Source organism: Paramisgurnus dabryanus, chromosome 5, assembly GCF_030506205.2.
Source record: "Paramisgurnus dabryanus chromosome 5, PD_genome_1.1, whole genome shotgun sequence".
Classification (NCBI taxonomy): Eukaryota; Metazoa; Chordata; class Actinopteri; order Cypriniformes; family Cobitidae; genus Paramisgurnus; species Paramisgurnus dabryanus.
Window position 1 is genome coordinate 45,300,349 of NC_133341.1, and position 10,984 is coordinate 45,311,332.

The 10,984-nt window shown below is 36.4% G+C and overlaps 1 protein-coding gene across 1 annotated transcript; it reads right to left on the reverse strand.

Annotated features, from left to right (window-relative positions):
• Positions 1 to 6,703: 6,703 nt before the first annotated feature.
• On the reverse strand, positions 6,704 to 8,775 carry nrarpb (NOTCH regulated ankyrin repeat protein b). Its single transcript, XM_065284379.1, has 2 exons — positions 8,677 to 8,775; positions 6,704 to 8,575 (listed from the first exon to the last, which is right to left on the reverse strand). The coding sequence occupies exon 2, from the start codon at positions 8,407 to 8,409 to the stop codon at positions 8,077 to 8,079; it is 333 nt and encodes a 110-aa protein (XP_065140451.1). The 5' UTR covers positions 8,410 to 8,575; positions 8,677 to 8,775; the 3' UTR covers positions 6,704 to 8,076.
• Between the last annotated feature and the right edge of the window lie 2,209 nt (positions 8,776 to 10,984).

The window sequence follows — 10,984 nt, forward strand, 5'->3', positions numbered from 1 at the left end:
CCCAAGCCACATCTCAACCGAGATAAGTGTCTGCTCTGGATTAAGTTATGCCGTAAACCACAACACCAACTAAACGTGGATAAATTAAACAAGGATGTCTACATCTGTTCTAAGCTAAGTCAACGTATTTAAACCTTATCTTTAACATCTCTAATGTAACGTTAGCTGCCATAGCGCCTGTCAGCGAATATTGATTGTTTGTCTGAGTGAGTGGAGGGGGCGTGGCTTAGCCATAGGTCAATTACTTTGAGGGAATGGACTGTGGGCGAGTCATTAAAACACGAGCTGGGAAAATGACAGATTTAAATTGACGTGCCGTAATATTTCCGTTTTTGTTGTATCAATGACTGCCTAAAGACGGCGCCAAACACTTTGGTTTTTGCATTGGATTCAAGACCGATGAAAAAACATTGCGCTCGGTACATCACACATTAGATCAACCTTTTGTGGCTGTTCGAATGCTTTTTCGACTACCCCTGAATGTGGTTGAAAGTGGATGTTTCACACCCGGTTTCCACCTGTATTAAGCGTTGTCCACTTGTGATCCGATCGACCAAAACACATCATAATACCAGGTGTCGACAGCCCATAGGGTGTTATCTCACATATGTGTAACTCTGTCTAAATGTGTCTGTGCTTTTAAATCACAAGGAAACACTCGGACCCACACACATACACACTCATAGGGCTGTGTCAGTATTTGGAGAAAGGACGCTCCATATGGGCACTCCTGCATCTCTTTTCTGTGCTGGCAGCCAGGCAGATGTCACATGGTTTAACAGGTCACCATGCACAGACACAAGACGAATAGCTGTGCAGTACAGACCACATGCGGCCCCTGTGCCGTCTGCCAACATAGACCCCCACTTCACCCCGTTCTCCAAACGCACACACACACACACACACACACACACACATTACATGCTATTTTTTATTTATGTGACAATCTGTGAAAACCCAGCTAAGCAAAGTCAAAGTCATTTTTAGCGATCCACTGTTTTCTACATAAAAATCCTCCTACACAATTTAAAGAATATTTTGTGCAAATATAACCTTGTATCTTTAATATTGACTGAGTAAGGTCATGTCAAAGACTGAGTGAAATCAAACTTTGATGCTCGTCGATCATCTCCTCATTTCTTTGCAGATGCCACTTTAGGCCACTTGTGGTCTTTGCAGATCCTCCAACGTTACTATACGAAATATTTAAGTATAAATAACACAACACGCACGCACCATTGCAGGCACATAAACACCCGGCTTTCTCAGGCCTGAAGGGTTGGATCAGGGTTACTTTACACACCTTTGAACGCCCCTTTTCAGGAGATGGTGTGAAATGGATTTAAATGAGAAAGCGGAGGTCATGAGAGGAGGTGCGGAGGCGAGGGAGGGGAAGGACGAAGGGAACGGGGTGGGAAGCCGACAGGAGGGTGTGAGGATTTACCATTTGTGAAAAAAAATCCACTGGTTATTGAGTTGCATGAGAAGGATCTCCCTTTCTCTCTCGCCTGTGCCCTCTCTCATTACCATAGCAGCTGCAGAGCTGCGTGCGTGTGTGCGTGAGCGTGTAAAGGGAGGGGGTCCGGGTCGGCCGCTGTGACTTAGGCAGGGGCACCCGTCAATGGTGGGCCGTCTGGAGAATGAATAGAGGCGCACCGAGTTGAGCCGGATGAACAAAAGGGTAGAGGGGAGAAGAATGGGCGAGTGAATGGGGCGGCTTGTCACCGCCAGCCACGGCTCAGAAAATGGAGTGAAATAGTGAAAGAAAGTTTAAAGGAGCAGAGGGCATGCAAGGATTGGCCTGGCCACCTGTCTCTCTCGCTGGCTGTCTTTTGGCCCTTCTGTCAATGGAGCGACTAAAAGTTGCAAGGATGAGAACGGAATTTGGCTGGGGAGGGAAAATGCACTGTAAGCAGTTTGTATGCGTGCAGGGATAAAGTGTTTTGTTGTTTTGTAAACAGCTGTTGGGATGCCACGTCGGCATCTAAATCTGTGATGCAATTTTAATGTGCATCGCAATGCAATTCCAACCGGTGTTTGGTTTCAGTGCATGCACAATGCCTCAGAAAAAAATGGTGCCTATGGGAGGGTACCCTTTAAAAATACCCTAATATGTACCATTATGTATACATTTGTTACGAGTATGTACCAGCTAGTTTTGTTTTAAATCAGTGTATTTGACGCATGGTTTACACTGCATTCAGGATATAGTACTGGGCAAAGATTAATCGCGATTAATCACATACAAAATTAAAATTATTTGTAATATACCAGTGTGTGCTATGTGTAATTATTATGTATATATAAATACACAATTACAGTACTGGGCAAAGATTAATCGCGATTAATCACATACAAAATATAGTACTGGGCAAAGATTAATCGCGATTAATCACATACAAAATTAAAATGATTTGTAATACACCAGTGTGTGCTATGTGTAATTATTATGTATATATAAATACACAATATAGTACTGCACAAAGATTAATCTCGATTAATCTCGATTAATCACATACAAAATATAGGACTGGGCAAAGATTAATCGCCATTAATCATATACAAAATAAAAGTGATTTGTAATATACAAGTGTGTGCTGTGTGTAATTATTATGTATATATAAATACACAATATAGTACTGCGCAAAGATTAATCTCAATTAATCTCGATTAATCACATACAAAATATAGGACTGGGCAAAGATTAATCGCCATTAATCATATACAAAATAAAAGTGATTTGTAATATACAAGTGTGTGCTGTGTGTAATTATTATGTATATATAAATACACAATATAGTACTGTGCAAAGATTAATCTCGATTAATCTCGATTAATCACATACAAAATATAGGACTGGGCAAAGATTAATCGCCATTAATCATATACAAAATAAAAGTGATTTGTAATATACAAGTGTGTGCTGTGTGTAATTATTATGTATATATAAATACACAATATAGTACTGCGCAAAGATTAATCTCGATTAATCTCGATTAATCACATACAAAATATAGGACTGGGCAAAGATTAATCGCCATTAATCATATACAAAATAAAAGTGATTTGTAATATACAAGTGTGTGCTGTGTGTAATTATTATGTATATATATATATATATTTAAAATTCTGAAATGTATACATGTATGTGTGTGTGTTTAAATATACATAATAATTACACACATCACACACACATATATTTGGCAATAATGAAGTTTTATTTTATATGCAATTAATTGCAATTAATCTTTGCCCAGCGAGCAGCACCATATATATTGCAGATAAATATGGGCATGTAAATGGAGAAATTACAGTCAACTTGATGAATACAACAAACTTTTTCATGTTTTTTTATCAGTATGTGTGTTAATTTGGTTCGAACCTATTTTCAGTGCTAAAGCGAATGTCTACCACTGAACTAGGAGCAAGGGTTATGACAGGGGTTTTCCAACTGTGGGTTGGGACCCACTGGTGGCTTGCATAGTAGGATAAAGTGGGTTACGCAACGTTGTTTGGCTGTTGCTGTGAATGACAGAAAAGTTATGTATATATTTGTTACGAGTATGTACCAGCTAGTTTTGTTTTAAACCAGTGTATTTGACGCATGTTTTACACTGCATTCAGGATATATATAATATAGTACTGGGCAAAGATTAATCGCGATTAATCACATACAAACTTTAAGGGGCGGTTTCCCGGACAGGGATTAGACTAGTCCTAGACTTAAACACTTTTAAGAGCTCTCCAAACTGAAAACAATTTGCACTGACATATCTTAAAATACATCAGTGCCGTTTGTTTTACCTCAAAATGCACACAGGTAATGTTTTTAGTAAGGCATGTTTGTTAAAACTAGTTATATTTCCTAATTAAACTAAGGCCTAGTCCTGGATTAAGCTAATCCTGGTCCGGGAAACCACCCCTAAATGATTTGTAATATACAAGTGTGTGCTGTGTGTAATTATTATGTATATATAAATACACAATATAGTACTGGGCAAAGATTAATCGTGATTAATCACATACAAAATATAGTACTGGGCAAAGATTAATCGCGATTAATCATATACAAAATAAAAGTGATTTGTAATATACAAGTGTGTGCTGTGTGTAATTATTATGTATATATAAATACACAATATAGTACTGCACAAAGATTAATCTCAATTAATCTCGATTAATCACATACAAAATATAGTACTGGGCAAAGATAAATCGCGATTAATCATATACAAAATAAAAGTGATTTGTAATATACAAGTGTGTGCTGTGTGTAATTATTGTGTATATATAAATACACAATCTAGTACTGCGCAAAGATTAATCTCGATTAATCTCGATTAATCACATACAAAATATAGGACTGGGCAAAGATTAATCGCCATTAATCATATACAAAATAAAAGTGATTTGTAATATACAAGTGTGTGCTGTGTGTAATTATGTAAATATATTTTTTTAAATTCTGAAATGTATAAATGTATGTGTGTGTGTGTTTAAATATACATAATACATATTTGGCAAAAATGAAGTTTTATTTTATATGCAATTAATTGCAATTAATCTTTGCCCAGCGGCCAGCACCATATATATTGCAGATAAATATGGGCATGTAAATGGAGAAATTACAGTCAACTGTATGAATACAACAAACTTTTTCATGTTTTTTTTATCAGTATGTGTGTTAATTTGGTTCGAACCTATTTTCACTGCTAAAGCGAATGTCTACCACTGAACTAGGAGCAAGGGTTATGACAGGGGTTTTCCAACTGTGGGTTGGGACCCACTGGTGGCTTGCATAGTAGGATAAAGTGGGTTACGCAACGTTATTTGGCTGTTGCTGTGAATGACAGAAAAAAACCTGTTCATTTAAATTTATTAATGTCAACTTTCATTATGTATTTCATTAATAAAATGAGGAAAATAAAAAACTACTCTTAATTATAAGGGAAAATGTGTGTGTTTCCAATACTTATATTTAAAAACATATTGTTGGGTCCCGGGATAGATTAAACTAATTAGAGTGGGTGGCAAAATAAAACGGTTGTCTTATGAAACTGACTGTATAATCCTTTGCAAGCTTCTGCAAGGTTCCCTAAAGTAAACCTCAGGGCAACTTTGGCAAGTGGAAGCCAAAGATCATTCTGTCATATACGAGAAGTAAACATGAGCTGTTATTACTCAATGCTTTTCAGGTTAATGCCCGTGGCACCTATAGCACCATGTCTCAATCCCAAGCAAACTGGTGATTATGTTACACGCGATGACATAAAAATGTAAATGCAATTTGTAAGTGTACTAGTAAAACACTTTACTAGTTCGCTTTTAAAAATATAGGTCTCTGAGGTTCTTTTTTTCAGGAACATCCACAAAACCTTTCTGGTACACAAATTAGTAGAAAAATGTTTTTCAGGCTATTTTAGGTATAAAAAAAGAAACGTTTTTTTAACCCTGGATAAAAAAGTCAAAAGTGGCATGTGTATATTTGTAGCAATTTGTAGTATATTTGTGCCAAAAATCATTAAGATATTTTGTTAATATTATATTATGTGTTAATTTGGACAACTTTAAAGGGATTTTCTCAATATTTAATATTTTATGCACCTTCAGATTCAAGATTTTCAAATATCTCAGCGAAATATTGTGCTATCCTAACAAACCACAATGGAAAGCTACTATTTAGTTTTCAAATGATGTATAAACCTCAATTTCAAAAAAATTACCCTTTTGACTGGTTTTGTGGTCCTGGGACACAAACGGTTCTTAGGAGCCCAGTTTTTTTGGGAACCAAAATGGTACCATAGCCTCAAAGAATCATTTGCATTTAAATATATATTTATATCTAATGCACAATACCCTTTTATTTAAATGTAATGGCTGACACTGTTGTCAATCCTTTATATAAATGTGTGCCTTTTTCTAAATTAGTAATGGTCAAAGTTCAAGTTCAAGATCATTTAAAAAGTGATAATTTTAAGTGCCTGACTTAAGCATATTTACATTCTGGTAATGCTGGGTTATTTTCAACCCAGGGATGGGTCAAAAAGAGATAAACACAGCCCCTGGGTTAAATTAACCCCAAAAATGTTTCTATTTGACCCAGGGTGTGCACTGTAAAAAATACTTTGCTGCCTTATTTTTTTGTTGAATCAACTCGGATTTACAAGTCATTTCAACTTACTATTATTTATCTTGACTAGAGATGAGTTGTTATAACTAATAAAATTAAGTGGACTTTTCTCAACTTTATTTTATTAGTTGTGACAACTCATCTCTGTTGACATGACTTGTAAATCTGAGTTAATTTAACAAAAAATTTTAAGGCAGCAAAGTATTTTTTACAGTGTGTGTTTTACTGTAATATTCACTTTCTGTAATAAATGTAACTGCTTTAACTTTCCAACAGGCAACAAGTGTGTCAGAAATGTGTTTAAAGGTAAACAGCAGATTATGTTTAAGCTTAAATTCATTTCTTTCTATTGCTGCTACAGCAGGTGAAGTTTTAGCATTAGGCTATGCAAGCATGTTAAACATATGTTTCTCTAAAATTGAAAGCAGCGTATGTCATCCAGATTCTTGTTTAGGCCAGCCGCATGCATACCTATAGGTGCTTTCGACAGATATTTCTTGGAAAATGATGCAACCCCAATTGCTCTGCAACAACCCGAGGCATTAAATGTGCAAAAACATACAAGTCTATGCATAACACCAGCAATATTTTTAATATCTAAAATGCCTTTGTACAAAACACAGTGAGCAATATCTTTAAAATGTGACACAAACAGCTAAACAGATATAAAAGACGTAACAAAATTACAATTCATCCGCTCCAAACTTGTCTGATGAAAATAATATTTTAAAGTTGGTCCACAAAAAGATCATCACATTTGACTCATCTCTCAATCATAAGAAGTAACTTTTACTTTCATGTCATAAATGTTATGGCATTATCAAGTAAAGACTTGTGCATTGTGCAACGTCTGGTCACACTGGTTTTTACCACATAGCATCCCCCTTAAAAAGAGGAGGATGGGACTTCAGATAAGAAGTGCTCCAAGATTTCTGTCCGGACACTTTACTGTGCCGTTATGTCAAAAGGACACCCATAACATTGCCAATTTTCAACATAGTTGTTATAGTTTGGCATATGTAGGCATAGAGAGACATTCAAGCAGAGTGTGTATTACAAAATTATACATACAGTAATTCAGTTCACAGGCATACAAATGAGTGACAAACCGCCCTGGAGCGTTCATACAATAAGAAATTCTTTTTCCATTTAGAAAAATAGTATCTTTAAAAGTCGGCACGACACCAACAACTCATATAACAGCCATCAGTGCAATTTTTAAACAAACATTCTCAAGTATAAGTGATGCATATTTCCATACTGGCTTCGAAGTGTTCCCAAAGTCATGACATTTTCAAACCTCACCACGTCTTGCCTGAGTTGGCGCTGGTTTTAAGACAAAGGGAAATTGAGTAGGAAACCACTGTCCGATGCACGTTCTCAACCTCTGAATTGAAATGTGAGGAGTCTGACATTTACATGTCAACACAAAATAACAACAATGGTCATTCCAGAGCCTTAAAAATGAGATTAGCTATAGTGTCAGAAACCAAGTTTAAATGGGGAACCCACACTAGTAACAATACTGATTATGACAAGCAAACTAAATTCAGTCCTATATGGTCATTTGGTAGTGTGTGGCCTGTTTCAATTTAAGAGAGATGACACTGAGATCCTATAAGCTTAATATTTGCAATGTCATCATTTTAAATGCATGTAAAGCAACAAAACCATTACATAAATTCTAATGGTTATAATAGCCTAGTTATGGGAATTGTAAAATGGTTCCATCAAGAACCTTTAACATCCTACTGGACTGAAGCCCAAAACACACTTCATATTTTGAAATGGTTTGAATGTAATGCAAAGGGTAAAAATTGCATGGTTTCCTTATTTAAATTCTGTGCCTACAGATACTCAGTTACGTGGCCCTGAAGCTGTCTTTGACTTTGGCACAAGGAGGTCGAATGTGATAGGGTACAGTGTCATCTTTTCTCTTTGATTGCTCAGATTGCGCTGGATGAGTACTTCGCCCGCGTAACGAGGTAAAGCACGATGTCCTGGTGTCCACCGAACGCCGCTATGTGCAGCGCGCTCCATCCGTCTCTGTTGGCCAGGCGAATGTCCGCGCCGAACTTCACCAGCAGCTTCACTAACTCCAAGTTCCCATCGATCACGGACTGATGCAGGGCCGTCTGTCCCTCGGGTCCAAAGGAGTTGACGTTAAATTCGCAGTTTGTCATGTTTTGCAAGAGAGAATGAAGCTCCTTGGTGTTGCCTTTCCTGAGCGCTTCCTGAAACACTCGCTGACGCGCCGAGCAAGTCATGTCCTGACTCATGATCTTAACAGGTAGAGCTCAGTGAAACTATGAAAATGGCCTCCAAACGAATAAACGTTAAGGTATCCCCTTTTTTATGGTCCGACATGCGATAAATGAAGAAAAGTTGCACGCGCGTCCTGCCAACTTCAGTGTTCCATACTACCTATGCTGCTGGTCCAATGATCTGTTGGTCCAAAGAAATGCATTAACAGTCATTTAATCTTTGCATAGAAATGCAGTCGTCGTAAAGCACATTACATGGCTAAATGTGTTTTGGGGCTTTACCTCTGTGGTTCCCACGAGCGGGTGCTGAATGGCCTCTGCGCGCTCCTCCGCGTTCTGACTGCGCGCTCCGCTGTGCCCGATAGACTCTATTCAGCCTATTGCGAGGCATTTGAATAACAAAAGCCTGTCATAAAGTGCGTCTTTAATGGGTGGAGACTGTGTTCATTTTTATAGGGCTGCTTGTGTTGAAGTGTTGGTGCGCGATGCAAGAAATTAACTTGGGTAAAGACATTTGGAAAAAAACTACTTTGTTAAACTTGTGGCTTTAATAGGACTGTGTTCATAACATTTGAGTATCACTAGTTCAATATCTTTTGGTTTTGCTTATCTTAATTTGTGCATTTGGACAATAAAGTCTAAAGTGTCTTTAGTATTGTGTGTGTACCTCAAAGGGTTTAGAAACTGCCAACATTTACATGCTTTGTGATAAAATTCACAAATGTTAAACTTCTATTAAATAAGAAAATATATGTAAAATTTGTAAAATTTTATTTACTTTAAAAAAAATAAACATAAAGCGCTGGGCAACAACTAATCGCGATTAATCGCATACAAAATAAAAGTGATTTAAATAAATATATAAATACACACATTCATCTATGTATTTAAGAAACATTTACATGTGTATATATATATATATTTATTAATATTTTTATATATTCTATATGATATATGAATTTAAAAAAAATGTATATTAATTTTAAAAATTATGAAATGAATATATTTATGTGTGTGTGGTTAAATATACATAATAATTACACGTACACACATATATTATGAAAAAAAAATCACTTTTATTTTGTATGCAATTAATCGCGATTAATCTTTGCCCAGCACTAAATAAAACACATTTTGCACTTTAAATAAATAAATTAAAATCAAAAATAGTCAAAATAATAAATGTGACCCTGTTTGTGAAATCCAGGCTATATAAATAGATCAGGAGCATCAACGTTTGATTTCACATTGAATTCAATCTTTGACATGATCTTACTCAGTTAATATTAAAGATATGAACATTATATTTTGACAAAATGTTCTTTATGTTATGTAGGGTAAGTTTATGTGAATAAAAATGATTAGATGCATGGGTTTTCACAACTATGACTTGACATTTATATAGGGTTGGGTTGGGGAGGTCATTCCCCCCTAGAGTTTTACAGATTTTCAAATGCCTACACATTTGTTGATCACCAATGCATTTGTTAAAGATATATTAACAAATGGGGGACGGTATATTCTCTGACAACAGCAGGGTTCTCATGAAGTGAAACAAGCACCATGGGAACTAGGCTACTGCATGCATGCTGTTTTTCTAGCAGCCACAATTTGGCACAGAGACTGACGCCCAAACTAGGCCATTTTATACATTTTGATGACATGGCAAGCAGTTGTTTAAATACATCAAATTTACATTATACTATAGGATAATATAGATATTGATAAGATGTGCGTCTATGCATGTTTACACTATTTTCCTGTATAACCAGAGCTGAAAAAGTGCAACAATAGTGAAGCTAAAAACAAATTCTGTAAGTACACAAAAGATTTTTTTGAATGCATCTAACTAGCACCCCTTGAACAAATTTAGCATGTTCTGAGCCAACAAACAAGAGCGGGACCTCATGTCTTATATTCAGATCCTTCGGCGAAACACGATTTCAAGCGTCTCTCGAACCTGACTTGTCTGTAGGTACTGTGGTTTTGTTGAATGCGTCTTGTACTGTTCTTTGCCAGCTCAATAGACTCTCATTCAAGAGCCTTTGGCGGTGTAATAGGATCTCAATGGCTGAGCTGTAGTGACGTTTCAATAGGGAGGGTGGGTCATTCAGGATCCAATTTTAAACCACGTGCTCTAGGACCGTGGGAATGAGACGAGCCTTTCTTCCCAGCATAGGCGTATGCACAGATAGAAAGTCTGAGTTGTGCAAGAGAAAAAGAGAGAGAGAGAAAGGGAAGGTAGATATTTCAAAACAGTTGCTTGTGAAAAATGGCATGTTATGCAGATTTTAAAGAAGTTAAGGATAGAGTCAGTTGGTTATCTGTTCTGTTACCAAACAAAACCGCAAAGTATTCCTGTAACTCAACTGGTAGAGCATTTGCATTAGCAATGCAAAGGTCATGGGTTTGATCCCAGGCAACACACAATTAAAATGTGACCCTGGACAACAAAACCAGTCACAAGGGACAATGTTTTTTTTTTATTGAGAATTATCTGAAAGTTGAATACATACAATTTCAATTGGAACAAACATTTGAAAATTTGCAATCTAAGTGTGCAAAAATCTAAATATTGAGAAAATCATAT

Coding starts and splice junctions, on each gene's coding strand:
- nrarpb (XM_065284379.1), bottom strand. CDS start 8,409: ATGAGTCAGGACATGACTTGCTCGGCGCGTCAGCGAGTGTTTCAGGAA.